A 19900-nucleotide genomic window follows, 5' to 3' on the forward strand; every position below is an offset into this window, starting at 1 on the left:
TACTTTTCTTCCCTACCGCTTGAATGGCGCCTACTTCGATAGCACCCCCTCTTGCCCCCCCCCACAATAAAAATACTCTAGCCTCGCCCCTGTACTAGGGCTAAGATTATTAAGGTAAAACTTTCAGGAATTACTTAGGTACACATTAAACCAAGTTGAAAAAAATACTATATGTATTTAGGTTCCAAAAAGGATATGAGCAATTTCTCAGGAACAGCCTAGAGCATTAAGTTGAAACTTACAGGGCGAGGTAAGAGGGATGGTGAACTAGCCAAAGGCACTCTTGGCATGCTGTTGTTACTACTTATGCTGCTATTCCTGCTGCTACTACCACCATTACTATGACTACTACTACTAAGGTAAGGGTAGGAAGGTGAAACCTTCAGGGAATGTTTAGGGGGATTTTGACCTAAATCAAAACACACTCTGTGTAATCAGGTTATATTGCGTATCAGTAATAGCCCTGGGATGGTTGAAGGTATTCAGTTTAAAATGTCAGGGTATGTTAAGAGGGACGATAAATAAGGCAAAATACAAAATGTGCATACTACTATTACTATTACACCGACTGATACTGCTGTTACTACTGCTAGTACAACTACTAATATAGCTTCTACTGCTAATGCAACTACTACTACTACAACTAGTATTACGAGGACTGCTACTAGTACTACTGAAGCAAAAGACATTATGGTGAACTTCCAGCACATGTTGTAGAGGGAAGTAAACTAAATTGAAACAAGCTATGTGGATGCAGGCTATCACAAGGGTGCAAAAGCTATATCTCAGAAACCACTTAAAGAATTGAAATGAAACTTTCAGTGCATAGTGAGGGAGATGTTTAACCAACCAAAAGGTACTACATGAACACTACAACTACTAAATATACTGCTGCTAATACTACAACTAAGGCTTATGATATTAAGAAGATATTTCAGGAAATATTGAGGGGCTTGTTGAATTAAATTGAAGCACGATATGCGTAGGCAGGCCTTCAAAAGACCGTTTCAAAAGTATCTCAAGAACGTCTTAGAGTATTAGGAAAAACCCTACAGGGCTTGTTGAGGGGTATTTTGTAGTAATAAAAATGCACTATATGTAAACTACTACTAGTATTAGTAGCACTACTGGAACTGCTCTTAATACTAATATTACTAGTGCTAATGGTATTTATGTGGAAATTTCAGGGACTGTTGAGATTAATGTTGGGTTAAGTCAGAACCAATTATGTCGATGCAGGTTATAAACAGGAGGCATCAGTTATATCTCAGAAACAGCTTAAAGTATTAAGTTGTAATTATCGCGGCATGGGGAAGGGATGTTGAACACTGCCAAAGAGGCACAATGTGATTACTATTACTGCTTACTTCTAATACTGCTACTGCTATCACTAATACAACTCCTATTACTCTTACTACTACTTCTAATAGTCTGCCTGCTGTTAATACTAGTACTAAAAGTATTAGTTAAACTTTCACAGAATGATGAGGGCTTTTTCGAACTGAATCGAACAACGCTATATACATATGGAATATCTAGAGGGTGTATTAGCAATATCCCAGGAACAGATTAGGTTATTAATGTGTACCATGTGTATGATTGTTTTTAATAAGATTTTTGAAAGATCTAAAGCTGAACTGGCTAGCCATGAAAAAGCAAAGAGAAAAAGAAATCTTAAGATGAAGAAAAAAAAACGGGACTACGGACAGTACAAAGGAAATTACATGAAAGATTTAAAGCCAAACTGACCAGCCATGACGAAAACAAAGAGAGGGAGAGAGAAAGAGAGAGAGAAATCACACGATGAAGAAAACAAACGGGACTATGGCTAATAGAAGGAAAAGACAAAACTAAAGTGCAGATATAAAATACAAACTACAACGACGCAGGGCTACAAGGGCGACAAATTTCGCCCTTATAAAACAAGGCGTGTTCAACAGTAAAACAATGAATGATCCCAACTAATCTAAAATCAAATAAAATCTAAAAGCAAGAAATGAAAAAAATACAATTGTTACTACTGTCATTGAGCACTATAGAAGCTAAATAGAGTTGCTTCAATGAAACCACACAGTCGCTTCAGTGGGAAAAGTTTTATTTTGAATTAATACTATTTAAATAATGACAAGGATACTATTTTGACTCGAATGTAACTATTGCCGATTTCAATTAATCCTTGTTCATTATTCTACTAGACCCTAAAAGACCAAAACAAAATATATTGAGAATTTCCTATCAAAAGGTATAAATAAAATTAAATTAGTAAATTAATTAATTGATGTTTATCAAACAGTTGGTGGTAACGAACTGTAAGTAAGTAGCGACCCGGCTTATAAGGAACCGAGACCCAAAAAAACTGAATTTTGATGCCAATAGATTTATAAAAAAATTGGCTTATTATTCTGGTTTCAAATACACGTTTCCTTAAGTTTATTCTTACCGATCAAAGCCTACTAGCCGGAGAAAATTTGTCTGATTTTCGAAAAAATGAGAAACACCCAATAATTTTTCATAGAATCTACACGAAAATCATAGCATCAGATTCAGCGCACCTGAGAACCCTATTGCAGAGGTTTCAAGCTCCTACGTACATAAATATGGAATTTTGTATTTTTTTGCTAGAAGAAAGATGACGGATGCGTGTTGATTTGTTTTTCCCCACAGGGGTGATCCTATTGACCCAGTGGTGCTAGAATATTGGAGAGGTGTTTTTTTGAATGGAAATTAAAAATTCTAGTGTCCATTTTGAGTGACCAAAAAGATTGGAGGGCAACTAGCTCCCTCCCACATCCCTTTTTTCAAAATCGTTCGATCAAAATTTTAAGATAACCAATTTGTTCAGCTTAGTTGAATGGCCAAATAACTACACCTTTGGAGATAAAATTACCCCCCCATAGCCTTTAAGGTCTTTAAGTTATAAGATTTGCCCATTTTTTACGTCTAACGTTTGTTATTGGGAAGTATTTGTATATTTTTCGGTATGGAAAACGAATTCTCTGCTGGGGGAATTTTTCGCGGGGAGAACTTTCAATGGGGAAGGAAATTTTCAGGGGAAATTTTGCACTGGATGAATTTGCCAAAATTCCTATACGCAATTCTTCTTATGTCTAGTTTTGTTGACTCAATTTTATGCGTGGAAATGTTAAGGGTAATTCTCTGGAGTTAATTTTCACCGGGTTTGAATTGTCTAGAGGATATATCCATGAGGAGTAGGGATTTTTCTGTGGAGGTGGAGCGATATTTCCTGGCACTATTTAAACAATGATAAGAAATTAAATTAAAAAACATGTTTTTTTTCAACTGAAAGTGAGGAGCAACATTAAAACTTAAAACGAACAGAAAGATATTAAATATATGAAGCACTATAGGTACAGCCTTTGTTTATCCTGGAAGCTGTTCAAGTCACCTAATCCAATATTATATATTTTTGGTTTCCATTGTTGAAAATCAGTCAATGACCTTGATAGTTCTAAAAAGAGGAGTAATCAAGGATTTTTTTCTTTTCTATTCCGTCACTATATAGGTAGCTTATAGGCTTATTATGTTTAAGAGGTAATTACTTGGCAAAAAAAAAAAAAAAAAAAAAAAAAAAAAAACTGTCGTCCTAATCCAGCAATTGAGACAAATGTGCACTTGAACGAGGCTTTTACCTTACCCATCTATCCAACTACCTAGGACCAAACAGTATACCCGAACCGTCAACCAAATAGAAATGTTCAAATCAATGCAAAGTCGTCATCAATAAATGTAAGTCGTTGTAAATTTACCAGCAAAAGCACCTTAAATCTAGCAAAATATTTCCAAGTAGAACCTTCCGTTTAGGGCTCATCAGAAGAAATACCACCTGCCTTAACGGATTTCAAGGCTTTACATTCTTTACCCGGCACGGTGGAGCCTCTACCATAAGATCTATATGGTAACCCTATGTCAGGTAAAACTTGTGAAATACATGCATACTAGTCAAGCTATTAAAAATTACATAAAAAAAGTGTTTCAATGTTTCCTTAATAAAATCCCAGAGGTCACTGACAGAGACCATTCTGGAACCATTGACGACATGTACAGATGTATCTTTTATTGGTATCTGGAACCAATAACCAATTTAAAGATCCTCAAGCTTGTTTGAAAACCACTACAAACTCAAACTTCCAAAAAAGCAAAGCGCAAGAGAAATTATATTAAAAAAATCATTCAGTATTTCTTTATAATTTTTTGTATATTTACTTAAAAGTTCATGATACATAAAACTAAATTTATTGAATTGCCAACTAATTTTTTGGCAGAAAAACCTCTTAAGATCAATTTTTCGCTCAGCTTTTTATATCTATTTTTAAAATCTGTGTAATTACTGCATATTTTTGCATACCTAAATAATTGGGAATAATAAGCCGAATAAGTAATATTTGAATGTATATTACTTTCGAGGAATGGAAAATTAATTACTTCAAAATTAAATTCATCCGTTTTATTATATAATTTAAAAACTAATTTATTATTATTTGAAATATTAATATTTAAATCTAAGAAATGGTCGGAGTGTACCATCCCATAGCTAGGCTCAAGAATTAACTCTTGTGGATAAATATTTTTTGAAATCTCAATAAACTCTGCACAATTGATTACTAAGAGATCGTCCAGATATCTTTTATTATTTGAAAGGTTATATTTTACATTGCTTCGGCTATTTTTATTTATCATATATTCATATTCTAATTGACTTAAAAACAGGTCTGCTATGAATGGACTCGCATTCCCACCCATAGGAATACCTACAGTTTGTTTATATATACTTTTATTTGGTTAAATGGCTTTCTCGAAACTTGTTTAATTTTGTTTACGAACATTTTTATTAGTAATAAATATATGTAACTTACGAATTAACTTACGTAACGAACTTCTATATTCATAGATTTTTAATACATATATTAGGGGGTTCGCTCCCTATTCAATAACTCGCACTTTAAGCTAAAGTTCGAATTTTGTTCCAATTCTTTAAAAATGACCCCTTAATTACAAAGGCCGTTAATTAGAATAAATAGCTCTTATGAAAGTACTAAAAATCTTTGGATTAAAGAGCGAGGTATTGACTGGGGGGTGAACCCAATCATATACGTAGTATTTTTGTTCGTTTTAAGTTTTGATGTTGCTCCTTACTTTCAGTTGAAAAACTTTTTTTTTATTTAATCTCTGATCTTTTTCTTTAATAATGCTGGGAAATCCGACGCCCCCTTCATAGAAATGTCTCTTTCCCCATAAGAAATTCCTTCATGGAAAGATCCTCCCACATAACCCCCGAACCCCCCCCCCCCAACCTAACAGAAAAAATCTCCCCTGAAAACGTCTGTATACTTCCCAATAACCAATTCTATATGATAACAGTGGGTAAAGTTCATAACTTTAAGCCCTCCCCCCGGGGACTTCGGGGGATTAATTCATCCTAAAAAACATAGTTATCATATTTTCAACCATCCTGAAGAAAAGGGGTATCTCAAAATTTTGATCCGGTGACTTTGGGAAAAAAATGAGCGTGGGGGGGGCCTAGTTGCCCTCCATTTTTTTGGTCACTTAAAAAGGGCATTAGAACTTTTAATTTTCATTCCAACGAGCCCTCCCACGATATCTTAGGACCACTGGGTCGATACGTTCACCCCTGGGAAAAAAAAACAAATAAACACGCATCCATGATCTTTCTTCTGGCAAAAAATGCAAAATTCCACATTTTTGTGGATAGGTGCCTCTACAGTACAGTAGGGTACCTCTACAGTGGGGTTCTCTGTTACGCTGTATATGATGGTGTGATTTTCATTAAGGATTTATTACTTTTAAGGGGTCTTTCCCCTTTTTTTCTATAATCAGCCAAATTTTCTCAGGCGTTTAACTTTTGATGGGTAAGGCTAAACTTGATAAAACTTATATATTTGAAATCTGCATTAAATTCTGATTTATTTGATGTATATATTGGTATCAAAATTCCGTTTTTTAGAGTTTCGGTTACCATTGAGCCGGGTCGCTCCTTACTTACAGTTCATTACCACGAACTGTTTGATTCGTGACTTCAATTTCAACAAAATTCAAGACACTAAAATTTTGAAGTTTTTTCGAAGCTATCAAGTGAGGACACGAGTGTCAAATTTGAACGATAACAACATTCTACCGATTCGGATTTCAAAGTTTGCACAACAGCCAGCACTTTCCAGTGAGAATAAAACATGAAATAGCTCATACAGGCAGATTATTTTTATATTAACTTTTCCCATGTGAATAATTCACAGCATAAATCTTTATTTTATCTAACGGGTTTGAATTAATAATGTTTTGAATGACTAGTAACACACTGAGAAGAATCAGGCCGATGCAAAAAAAAAAAAAAAAAAAAAAAAAGAATATATTCCATTGATGTTATTCTAATTTCAAAGTTGAACTCCCCAGTTTTTCCTATGGGAATAGCAGACAAAAAGTGAACTGATTGAAAATCTCTAGGGTATTCATTGGAGGTTTTCGCAAGGCTACCAAGGAGCAAACTGGTGTGAAATTGTAAATAAAAAAGCCTTTCTTCACAAATTTTGAGAATTTACAAAATAATTACCAACTTCGGTAATTACCAATTTTGAGAATTTGCATAATAATTACCATCTTGATGAGGATCTGAAGTAATTGAATCTTCTAAGAATTTGGCTATTACAATGATTCCAATTATGCGATCATGCTGACAATATACATATAGCAAATATTAAATAATGTAATAAAATAATTATATATTCCTTCAGGTAGAATTTACTAGAAATTACATGTATAAATCACTCTGTCTCTTGAGTACATAAACCAGCATAGCCAGGCTCGTCAGTTTATTTTAACATAAATATAAAACGTATGCATTCCTTCAACTCGCTAGATACAATAAAATTTAATAGCTCAGCAGTAAACTTTTGAAATCTTAGTCATACTATTTCTCTTTTGGGTTATGACTATCTTAGAACCATTCATAAAAGGCACTGAAATATAAATGCAAAGAAGCATATAAAATAACGTGAAAACCACAAGTCAGAGATGATTTATGGCCATAGCTAGAAATATTGCCAAGCCATCCGTACTCTATTTTAGTGGTAAAGTCCTCTTCGTACATCATATCTGGAAAAAAAATGAGAATATAACAAACAAAAGTTTACTTCATAGAAAAGGGGATATATTTTTGGGAAACGAAAAAGAACTTCATCACTTAGACAAGAAATAAAAACTCGAAAGTAACAAAATAAGTATATTGACAAAAGCTTGTGTGCAACTAGCATAGTATAAACTATACAACTAGGTATATGCGCTTTCTGTTAAGCTTATGTGTACATATTTATGTTTAATTAAAAAGAAGTACTCTGGAAAAAATTATCTAGACAAAATAAATATAAATAACTTTAAAACAGAAACGAATTATGTACTTGATATGTAACTACTAAATATAACGTAAATTTTTTGATTACCTATTAATCTACTAGTAAAAAAATGGGAAAAACTATACTGCTTGTTTAGAATCGGATTGAATCTCATCTTCATGGATGCATGATCCTTTTTCTAAAAGATACATTTGCCAATCTAACAGCTAACAAAGAGCCCCTTCTCCAGTATATGGGATGTTCTAAAAGAATTTTTAAAGTGATTGGCTTTGAGGACTTCAGACCCAAGCTGCAAGACGAGAAAAAAGGCAAATTAAAGTGGACTTTTTTGAGGCTATAAAGTCAAATAGACAGCCTATTTAATCCTGAATGCGGGTATAAAATATAAGTTTAACATCTGAGAAGATAACTTTCCGGACTTAGATTATGCTGATGATTTAAGCATCATAGATGAAAGTGTGAGAAAATGACTGAACTTTTAGAGGTTTTGCGAGTTGAGGGAGTTAGAAATGGTTTAAGAATTAGTGTTAAGAAGAGTAAGTCCCTAAGGCTAGGAATAAGTGAACATGAATAGGGTATGTTTGGTAATGAAAATAATCGATCAAGTTGGTAGCTTCACTTACCTTGGTAGTATTATTAAAAAAGACGGCGGGTGCCTTGTAGATGTTAAAAGTAAAATAACCAAGGCCCAGGGTGTTTTTTCATAGTTGAAAAAAGTTTTGGAAAATGGGAAGATAAATCTGCGAACCAAGATTATGATATTGGAAGTTACAATGACGACAGCAGTCAAATGCGGTTCTGAAGCATGGGAAATCCGAGAAACAAAGAAAGATTTGCTAGGTGTTCTCCGGAGACATTGCCTAAGTATTGTTTTGGGTACCCGACTGACTTACCATATTTATAACCGTAGGCTGCATGATAAAGTGTCGAGGAATCCCGCTTAACCTTTGTCTTTTAAGAAGAGCTTAGCTTATGGTTTTGGGCCATTATCTTAAAATAGTTTACATATCAGTTACGGTCTTGAGACGTGACAGCGACGACATATTAAAATCTTTTTTATGAATGGCAGTGCTTTTCTAGATTAAAGAGGTAACAAAAACAACAAAAAACTGTTTTTATTAAAAAAAAAAGAAGACAATCTGATAAGTACTTACCAATGGTGTTTTCTTTTCTGTTGCGTCCTGGATTTGTATTTCCCTCTTTCCACTTTTTTCTTTTGGATTTCTTCCCAGCACTTTCGTCTTGACCTTTGCTAATTTCATGAAAAGTGACTTCAGCAGTAACCAAATCTTTTGTTGTAGACGGTTGTGTTGGTAAGATAATTTCTAAAAAGAGTGAGGGGTGCTACAACTTTTAAAAGTTATATTGTATTCTTCTGTAAACATACCAAACCTGAACATTTAAATCGAGGCAAGCATGGGCTTCGTTCCATTTTATAAAGCTTAACGAAATCCTTTGTGCAAAGATCATCCAGAGAGGAATATAAGAAATTTTTGTTTCCAGTTAAAGGTAATATCACCAGTTTCTTGTCAGAACGTAAACTTGCAACAAAAAGCTCTGGTGAGTAGCAGTCATTTATAACATAATCTTCATTGTCCGTACAAGTCAAGTCTTCAGTGCCCTGGCCGAGGCTATTTGGGATACAAGATCGGGGTTTCCGCTTGCTAATTTTTGGACATTAGAAAAAGTAAAATCTTATATCCTTTCATATAAGCTCTTCTTGTGTTTCTTGGGAATTCTGTTACTTAAATAAATTCTGCTTCTGACAAGCTATTTTATTAATAGGGTTCTGAAGGGTAAAGCCTCTGTGAGATATCTTCCTTAATTTTTTTCTTTTATTTAAGCAACTGGTCACACTTAATAGTAAAACTAATTTTTTGGCCCTATGACTTCACATTTTGATTCAAGTGGGAATAGAGGGGTGGTTAAAGTGCAGTAGAAGAGATATACAGATGAAATTTACTTCTGTTTTCCTGGCAAAATGATTTTAACAAGTAACCCTCCTATAAAGAGCCACTTATGTTATCTATGCTATACATGAGAATCATCATCCTTGGCTGAGAATACTTTTAGTTTCACGGGAGACAAAATTAGCGAGCTCCTGCTTTGGATTTAGACCCAACGTGGTGAACGGGAACCAAAGAAGCAATTTTATTGTTACTGTAGCTTAAGACTGGACGGTATGAAAACCGAAAATTAGCTATGCAGAAGAAATTTACTGTGCAAAAATGGGGCGGTTATCTTTTGATGAATACAAACGGGTTTAGAAGGCGGTCTTTAACTTGACTCCGCAAAGTTTGAATAGCAGGGTTTCAAGCTCTGACCTGATTTTAAAAGACAAAATCACCACAAAGGTAAAAAGCGGATAGGTATGTAGAATTTTTTTTTTCCCTCTGAACATCAGCCTTTAGAAATTGAGAAAATAATGGAAATTTAAAAAAGAAGAAGGATCAATTAAAGAAAAACATAAGAATGTCTGATAAAACATTGACAGGAAAGATTACACTTATTTAGCAAGCGCATCGGCATAAAATTTTCCAGGGGGGGGGAGCAGACGCCAACCTCGCCGGGGTGAGTGGGGGACAGGAAATATATTTCAGGATATCTATTTTTGCAGGAATAAGTTTATTTTTAAATACTTTTATTGATAAACTCTCAAATAAAAAGAGCAATTAAATTGCATGCGAAATGAAACAAAATACAGATCCTTTTTCCTGGCAAAATGATCGCTTTATTTAATCAATAATATATGTAATTATTTTGTATTTAATCTTAAAACAAAATCATATTCAAACCCAAATTACAGAAAGATTTGTTGCTTCCGTAGATTAGAAAAAATGTAAACTTGTCCTAATGTAATTTTCTACTCCTTAGAAAAGTTTACAGAAAGGATAGAGATACTCAAAAATCATCCTGCCTGCGTAAATACCACGTCTTTATTTTATACCGGCTATGGAAAATGTACCTCTTTCATACCAGGACAATTATCCACCTCGAATTTAACTCCCTTTTCTTTTCAGACAGTTAAACAATTTACAGAACAGCGAAAGAAAAGCTAAATTTAAACTTACTATTGAGCTGTCAAATTGATCCTCTTTCTTTTTATTAGTCTATTCAACTAAATAAAATGGACAGGTTCAAAAAATTGTCACAAGAGAATCTTATCAAATAGTTTTTGATAAAAAAAAACGGGAAGTAAAAAGTGACTTGGGCCAATTTCCACCAAAACTAAAAATGGAATTCTCTTGACAATTGCAAGACCGACAGTATTGGCTTTTTACGCTGATTCTAAATATAGTTTATTGTTACCCATCCACAACTAAAAATTTGAGAAAATTTGCCCAGTATTTGATAAAAAGTGGAACAACCCTAGAAATGTGAGTGATCTTATTGAAAATCCCTTAATAAAAAAAATATCATATCAGAGAACTCTACTATAGAGGTTTCGAGCTCCAATCTTCATAATTGGAATGGAGTTTCGCATTTTTTTTTCAGAATAAACATTGTTGATGAATGTTCACTTGTTTTGATTTTTCCCAGGGGTGATTGTATCAAAGCGACTGTCCAAGATATTTGGGAGGGAGCTCATTCAAACGTAAATTGAAAGCTCTTTTTTAAATGACCACAAACGTTGGGCCAGAGGAAAGTCTAGTTTTCTGGCATTTTATGGCACCAAACTACCACTTTACCCCAAAGAGGACGAATTTGCAATCAATTTAAAATTGTGAGAAGTTAATTGATTTAAAAGTACCAATAATTGTATTTTATACTTCCCAGTTACAAAAGACGTAATGCCAAACGGAGGCACTACTGGATTCAACCACGTTGATTCACTTTATTTGTAATGAAATCAGGCTACGTCTGGTGATCTGTACTTGCGTATCAGCTAAAATGAGGGGGGGGAGTCAGTCTTTAGGCGGGGAGAGGCTAGACTCCTAAAAAAGTACATATTAATGGACACACTGCTTGCTCATCATTAGGCTTCACACAAATTTCAAAAGAGGTAGAAACGAGTCGGAAATAATTTAAATGTTTCTCTATACAGCTAAAATATTAAATTCCTATATCTACCAGCACAGAGGGGGAAAAAACAAGGCAGGCCATCATCAGCTCCACCAGTAAATTTTTTGGGGTGGCAAATACTGCTAGGAACTTTCAGCAATTTCAAATGGTAATATTTTTCTTTTTCTATTTATGTGAAATACTTCAATGTATTTAAACTAATGAATGCAATTTATTTATCGATAAGAAAATCTTATTAGAGAGCTTGTGATGGCTTCAGTTATGTAAAAGGTCAAAAGTCTGTCTCATCTTTAACTCCTTACTCTTTACTGTGAAATTTGGCTTTTGTTCAAATTTTTAAAGAAAATTTGCAATTGGAAAAAAAAATCAAAGCACTCGAAAAACTGTCGTGTAATGAGCAGGGTGTTGAAAAGGGAGCAGTCCCCCTTATATGCAAAGTAGTTTCAATTTCTTTGGAGTTTTAATCTTGCTCCTTACTTTAGTTGAAAAATGTTTTCTATTTGTTTAATTACTTTTCATGAGACTGTAAAGAATTATGAAAGCAATACTTTTGGTAACGCAGAAAAAAGATCAATATTTCAATGATCTCTGTTTGGATTTTGATATTAATCAAACAGATCATGATAGCTGACGGTAAGTAAGGAGAAATTATAACGTACATGAGGGAATTTGCCCCCTCCTCAACACCTCACTCTTTAAATTTTGTCCCAATTCTTTAAAAACAACTTCTGAAACACAAAGGTCGTTTATTTAGAGCAATACATAACTTTTTTTTAAAGTGCCGAAAAACTTTAGCGTTAAGATCGAGGTGCTGAAGAGGGGACAACCCCACTCATATACATAATAAATTCTATTCGTTTTAAGTTTTAATGTTGCTCCATACTTTTAGTTCAAGTTTTTTTTTTTTTTTAATGATACTTATAGAAAAAAATTTTTATGAATGAAATTTAAAAATTATATAAATTAAATTAAAAGTATATAAAAATGAAAAAAAAATAATCAAAAAACAATAGACGAAAAAAATAGCCTACTTACAAAAAATAAGATATAAACTTCCAGATGTCTGTTCTGTTGATTAATTTCGAAGCGCTGGACGGAAATTTTTTAACAATATCGACAGTTTTGAATTTGGTTACCAAACACCAAAATATATGATGTCTTTAGACTACTCAGTGTTCACAAATAGTAGCCCATTATGAAATTAGTTTGGTTAAAGTAGAACAATAAAACTAAGATTAAGAAAATCAAATAAAAATTTGTATTAAATATATTTCGATTAATTTTGAATGCCAAAAACCAATATATTTGACACCTTTATACTTCATAACCGTATAAAATTAAATTTTTTTCAAAGTGGCAAATAGGTAAATATAATCACTCCTGGAAAAGACGAAAAACTTATCTGTTCAGGGGAAAAAAATTCCCATCATTCGGTTTATGGGAAACATTTCTGATTATGGTGGCTCCATATATCATCTCATGGGTACTCTTTCAGTGTAAGCGAAAGTTGATGCAATATTATTACCAATATTAACCCTTATTAAGTTTTTTACTGTAATCATACGAACTTTCTTGTGCACTAATAACTGCCCTAATTATAATTAACAAATAAATATTTCAGATCACGATAAAAAGTTCATTCTGCGATTTAATGTTATCAATAGTTAGGCTCTTATACTTTCGTTATTGACAAGGGTCGTTATTTACTTACCATTCGTTACTATGAAGAATTTGATTTTTTTTTGTTGTTGCTCGAACCAAATCATATAGCAAAAATATTTCTGGAAAACTAGAAAAGAGTCACTCAGATCCGTTAAATTTATATGCATTTGATATTCCCTTTCAATAGTTATATTAATCATTAGAAAAAGTGCACTGAACTGCAGCATAAAGCATTATTTTAAAAAAGAAGCCATACAATGAAGTGAAATAAATAACTGAAAAGGCCAAAATGAGTATATTTCTTCAGCTGCATCCCTTCTCCCACCAAAAGAGCAAAAAATATTGTCCAATACAACTCCTGTCTCCCTATTATCCCAATGATAACATAAAAGCCCGACTAAAGGATCGATCTCTTCATTTTAAAAAAGGTTCCAAATTCTGCGAAATAAAAATGAACATGACAAATACAAAAAAAAATGATAAGGAACTCATCTTTGTAAACGACGACATTTTGTGACAACAATCTTAATAAAAAAATAGGCAAAACAACAGCTTCCTCACTTATGCTTAAACCTTAGTTAAACAAACTATAATGATAAAACAGTAAGAATTGTGAAGATACGGCTTTTAATTTTTTTTTATACAATAGTAGGTGGTTCAAAAATTTATTCAAGTTGAATTCATTAAATAAGAAATAATATATCTATTCGAAACTAAGTTAATTGCTTCAAAGGAATGGTTCCCGAGTTTCCATGCTTCTTGGAACCCTACCATCAACTATTTTTGGTAGAAGTGCTTCAAAGAAGAATCTTTCTAGCTTTGATAGCATTTCCTATATTTATCCCGTATTATCAAAAATTTTTTCATCTAGGAGTTAGTGGAATAGATAGTAAAGGGTTACAAGTTTTGAAACTTCAATACCCCCCACCTTCATTTTTTAAATTTCTTGTCAAAACGTTATACAGACCTCTGCATCTCTCGGTAAAATATTATGTAAGATTATGCACTAAAATATATAAAGCAAAAGTAAAAAAAAAAGACTTTGCTAAATTGTGATAAGTATTTCATTTGCCCGTATAATTGTGGTGTTTTTATTTGCAGAAATATCACTAAATACAGGGGCGGATCTAGAGCAGAATCTTGGGGAGTGGGGTAATGTAACAAGAGAGCCAATAATTGACCAAATTGGTGCCAGGAAATGTTGAGGGGGGTGGCCCATCCCTTGATCTGCCAGTGACTATGTAGAAGCTCATAAATCAAAGTTTAGTTTATTATCAAGATTTACGCTACAGAATAGAATGAATTATGTTTGTATGCTATTTTTTTCTGCTAGGTCGTCAACTTTTGCTTGTATTGCCAGAGTACCCACGAGCTGATATATGGAGCCACCATAATCAGTAATATTTCCTCTGAACGGAATGCTTCGAATTTTTGTATTTTCCCCCTGAACAGATACGTTTTTTGTGTTTTATTTTTATTTATTTTTCCAGGAAGTGATTTTATTTATCTAGTAGTCTCTTTGAGAAGGATATAATTTATTACAGTTATGAGGTATAAGTGTGTCAAATATGTTGGTTTTTGGTAACCAAAATTAAATTAAAATATTGAATTAAAATTTTTATTGGATTTTATTAATATTAGATTTAACCTTTTACTTTGAACATACTACTTTGATTATGCGTTACTTTTTTTTAACAAGTTGAGTCTAAAGGCATTAAATATTTTGGTGTTTGATAACCAAGTTCAAAACTGTTGATATTGTAAAAAAATATCCGTAAAAATATCCGAAAAAAAAGTTTTAATGTTGGTCCTTACTTTCAGTTAAGAAAACTTGTTTTTTAATTGAATTTCTGATTGTTTTTTTTTAAATAATTCCAGGATACCTGGCCCCCTCCAAAGAAAATCCCCCTACTCAAAAAATATCCCCTGGGCAAATCAATCCTGGCGAAAGTTTACCCCGAACAATTACCCCTAATATCTCCACGTCTAAAATTGAATCGGTAAAGAAAAAGCAAGATATATAAAGGAATTTTGTATAGGATTCTGGCAAATTCATCAAGTGTAAAGTTTCCCCTGAAAAGCTCTCTCCCCTGGACACTTCCCTCTCTATGGAAAATTCTCCCAGCAGAAGATTCCTCCTTTCCCAACCTAAAAAATATATGCATATTCCCAATAACAAATAAAGCAATGGGTATATTTTATAACTTAAAAACCTTTCCCCAGGGGCTGAAGGGGACCATTTTATCTCTAAAGACATAGTTATTGGGCCTTTCAACTATGCTGAAGAAAAAAGCTATTTCAAAATTTTGCTCGGACGGTTTTGGAAAAAGGTGACGTGGGAGGGGGCCTAGTTGCCCTCCAATCATTTTTGTCACTTAAAAAGGCCACTAGAATCTTTTATTTCCATTGGAATGAACCCTCTCTCGATGGTCTAGGCCCAATGGTCAATACGATCACCCATGGAAAAAAAACAAGTAAACACGAATCCGTGATCTTTCTTCTGGCAAAAATTACAAAATTCCACTGTTGTGCAGATATGACCTTGAAACCTCTACAGTAGGGTTCTTTGATACGCTGAATCTGATCTGATTAAAATTCAATGACTTCGAGGGGGTCTTTCCCCTTTTTTTGAAAATCAGACAAATTTTCCCAGGCTCGTAGCTTTTGATGGGTCAAACTAAACTTAATGAAAAGTATATATTTGGAATCAGCATGATAAGCCAATTCTTTTGATATATCAATTGGTATCAAAATTCTGTTTTTTAGAGTTTCGGTTACTATTGAGCCGGTCGCTTTGTACTTACAGTTAATTACCACGAACTGTTTGATTACCCATCAAAATACAAACAGATATAATTGAAATATTGATCGTTTTTTCTGCGTTACCAAAAGTACTATGTTTATAAAACTTTACAGTTTCATGAAATGTAATTAAACGAATAGAAAAGGATTTTCAACTAAAGTAAGGAGCAAGTTTAAAACTTAAAGCAAATATAAATTACTCTGTATATAAGCGGGAATGCCTCTTTCTCAACACCTTGCTCAATAAACAAAAGTATTTTTAGGGCTTTGAACAATCTTATCTTTCCAATTGCAAATTTTTTTTAAAATTTGGAAAAAAGTCAAACTTCACAGTAAAGAGTAAGGAGCTAAGGAGGAGACAGCCCGCTTTATATAAAGAATAATAGGTTTCAAATCTGTTTCTTGCTTTCAGTTGAAAAGCTTTTTTTATTTAACTTCTGATTGTTTCAACAATCAAACCCAGGCCTAACCAAGATATAATTTAAGGTACCTGTCCCTTAAATCCCTGGTTTATTGCTTTTAAAATGTGTAAATCCATAATTGTACGTGCATTAGTACCGTCCTAAGCTTAAATTTTCAATTTAAATTTTGGATAAAATTTGAATATAGGCTACTTAAAAAATTAGCGATAAATAGAAATTTTGGTAAGACGTCCTTGTTAATGTGACTACAAAATAATTTCGGTCGGAAGAGCAAAAGTATCATTATTTGTTTGGATGGAAATTCTGTGATAAGTTTGATCTTCTATATAACTGAAGCCATCACAACCCCTAAAATAGGATTTTCTTATCGGTAAATACATTACCTAGATTCGTTTAAATGCATTGAAGTACTTCAATTAGGAAACTAGAAAAAGAAAATAATCACATTTAAAATTGATGAAAACCAAGTTCCTTGCAGTGTTTGCCACCCCAAAGGAATTTCCTGGCAGGGCTGATGATGACCTGCCTTGCTATCTACCTCTGTGCTGGTAGAAATGGGAATGTAACATTTTTGCTGTATAGCGAAACAATTTAAATAATCATGCTCCCCCAACCTGTCTCAACATTTATCTAAAGCTTCGAGAAGAGTAAGCAGTTTGTCTATTAAAATATACTTTTTTAGAAATCTACCCAACCCCCACCTAAACAATGACTCACCCCCCTCATTATAGCTGATACGCAATTACAGATCGCCAAACATAGCTTAATTTCATTAGAAATAAAGCGAATCAACTTAGTTGAATCCAGTACTGCCACCGTGTGGCATTGCTTCTTTTACAACTGGAAAGCCTAAAATATAGTTATTCGTACCTTAAATCAATTAGCTTTTCAGAATTTTATATTGATTGAAAACTCATCCTCTTTGGGGTGAAGTTGTAGTTTTGTGCCCTAAGACAGCAAGAAAACAAGACTTTCCCCTGGTCCAATCTGATGTATGGTCACTTAAAAAAGAGCTTTAAATTTACGTTTGAATGAGCTCCCTCCCAATTATCATGGACCTTTGGTTTGATACAATCACCCCTGGGAAAAAAGAAAACAAGATCACATCTACGGTAGGGTTTTCTGATATGATGTACCTAATAAAGAGCTTTTCAATAAGACCACTTGATTTTTTATTTTTATTTTTTTTGGGGGGGAGCCTTTTTCAAAAATCAGGCCAATTTTCTCAGGTTTTAGATTTTGGGTGGGTAACAATAAACTGAAAGAATTCTAAATATTTATAATCAAACAGTTCGTGGTAACGAACTGTAAGTAAGGAGCGACCCGGCTCATTGGTAACCGAAACTCTAAAAAACGGAATTTTGATACCAATAGATACATCAACAGAATCAGATTTTAATTCTGATTTCAAATCTATAAGTTTCATCAAGTTTAATTTTACCTATCAAAAGTTACGCGCCTGAGAAAATTTGGCTGATTTTCGAAAAAAGGGGGAAAGACCCCTAAAAGTTATAGTACCTAAATGAAAATCACACCATCATATTCCGCGTATCAGAGAACCCTACTGTAGAGGTTTCAAGCTCCTATCTACAAAAATGTGGAATTTTGCATTTTTTCCCAGAAGAAATATCACGGGTGCGTGTTTATTTTATTTTTTTTTCCCAGGGGGGATCGTATCGACCCAGAGGTCCTAGAATATCGTGGGAGGGCTCATTGGAATGGAAATTAAAAGTTCTAGTGCACTTTTTAAGTGAACAAAAAAAGAATGGAGGGCAACTAGGCCCCCTCCCGGGCTCATTGTTTTCCAAAGTCACCTGATCAAAATTTTGAGATAGCCATTTTGTTCAGCATGTTCGAAAATATTATAAGTATGTCTTTTAGGATGACTTAATCCCTCGAAGTTCCCGGGAGGAGGGCTGAAAGTTATGAACTTCACCTAATGTTAACATATGGTATTGGTTATTGGGAAGTATACAGTACAGACGTTTTCAGGGGTGATTTTTCCTGGTAGTGGGGGAGGGGGTCGGGCATGGACGTACGCAGGGGGGGGGGGGCTCCGGGCCCGGCCCCCTCCCGAAATCTCACGATTTTTTCATTTTCCAATAATTTTCTGATTTTTCTCACAGAATAATGGGTTTGAAGGATTTGGCCCCCCCCTCGAAGCAAATTGGGCCCCCCCGAAACAAACTCCTGCGTACGTGCCCGGGGTCGGGGGTTATGTAGGAGGATCTTTCCATGAAGGAATTTTTCATGGGGGAAGGGACATTGCTATGAAGGGGACGCCGGACTTCCCAGCATTATTTAAAAAAAGATCAGAAATTAAATATAAAAAAACAAGTTTTTCAACTGCAACAGCAGCAACATCAAAACTTTAAACGAACAGAAAATATTACATATATGATTAGGTTCACCCCCAGTCAATACCTCACTCTTTAAGCCAGAGATTTTTTAGTACTTTCATAAGAGTTATTTATTCTATTTAACGGCCTTTGTGATTAAGCGGTAATTTTTAAAGAATTGGAACAAAATTTGAACTTTCACTTAAAGAGAAAGGTATTGAATAGGGGGCAAACCCCCTAATATATGTATTAAAAATCTGTGAATATAGAAGTTCGTTACGTAAGTTAGTTCGTAAGTTACGTATATTTATTACTAATAAAAACGTTCGTAAATAAAATTAAACAAGTTTCGAGAAAGCCATTTAACCAAATAAAAGTTAAATTAATATGCAAATTTTGTTTTAATTATTCATGTACGGTGAGCCAAGTTCAAAACCTGCATTTATTCAAAAACGTTCAAAAATTAAATAAGAAAAACAAGTTTTTTTTAACTGAAAGTTAGGAGCGACATTAAAACTCAAAACGAACAGAAATTATTCCGTATATGAAAGGGGCTGTTTCCTCCTCAACGCCTTGCGCTTTACGCTAAAGTTTGACTTTCCCACAACTCTATTTTTTTTAAACAAAAAAAAACTTTAGCGTAAAGAGCGAGGCGTTGAGGAGGGGACAGCCCCTTTCATATACGGAATAATTTCTGTTCGTTTTAAGTTTTAATTTCGCTCCTTACTTTCAGTTAAAAAAACTTGTTTTTTTTATTTAATTAGCATAAAAAGCCAATACTGACGGTGTAGCAATTGTCACAAGAATTAGATATTTAATTTTGATGAATGTTGGTCCAAGTCACTCTTTACTTCCAGTTTTTTTTTCACAAACTATTTGATAAGATTCTCTTGTGACGAAAATTTTTTTGAACTTTTTCCTTTTTTTTAGTTGAATAGGACAATAAAAAGAAAGAGGGTCAATTTGACAGCTGGATATTAAGTTTAAAGTTTGTTTTTCTTTCGCTATTCTATTGTTTTCATTATATATGAATAAATAGCAGATTTAAGTTAGAGGGGAAGAATTATCCTGTTATGAAAGAGGTATATTTTACATGGCTGTTATAAAACCAAATGTGGTATCTGTGCAGGCAGGATGATTTTTGAGCATCTCTACTCCTTGTGTAAAGTATTCTAAGGCTTAGAAAACTGTATAAGGGCAATTCTACATCTGTTATAATCTACGAAAGCAATCTTTTTATAATTTTGGTTTGAGTTTGAAGATCTTC

At 33.6% G+C, this 19900-nt stretch overlaps 1 protein-coding gene across 1 annotated transcript in view; it reads right to left on the reverse strand.

Annotated features, from left to right (window-relative positions):
- Positions 1-6830: 6830 nt before the first annotated feature.
- The window catches only part of LOC148947508 (lachesin-like), a 113026-nt gene continuing 99956 nt past the window's right edge, over positions 6831-19900 (reverse strand). Inside the window, exons 8-9 of the mRNA XM_089095873.1 lie at positions 8540-8710; positions 6831-7128 (exon numbers count right to left, since the gene is read on the reverse strand). Coding sequence (XP_088951999.1) covers positions 6971-7128; positions 8540-8710 — 329 coding nt within the window. The 3' untranslated portion in view covers positions 6831-6970. The remainder of the gene's footprint in view (positions 7129-8539; positions 8711-19900) is intronic.

Source organism: Artemia sp. Qi Xiang Cuo, chromosome 10, assembly GCF_049724085.1.
Source record: "Artemia sp. Qi Xiang Cuo chromosome 10, ASM4972408v1, whole genome shotgun sequence".
In the NCBI taxonomy this organism is placed as follows: Eukaryota; Metazoa; Arthropoda; class Branchiopoda; order Anostraca; family Artemiidae; genus Artemia; species Artemia sp. Qi Xiang Cuo.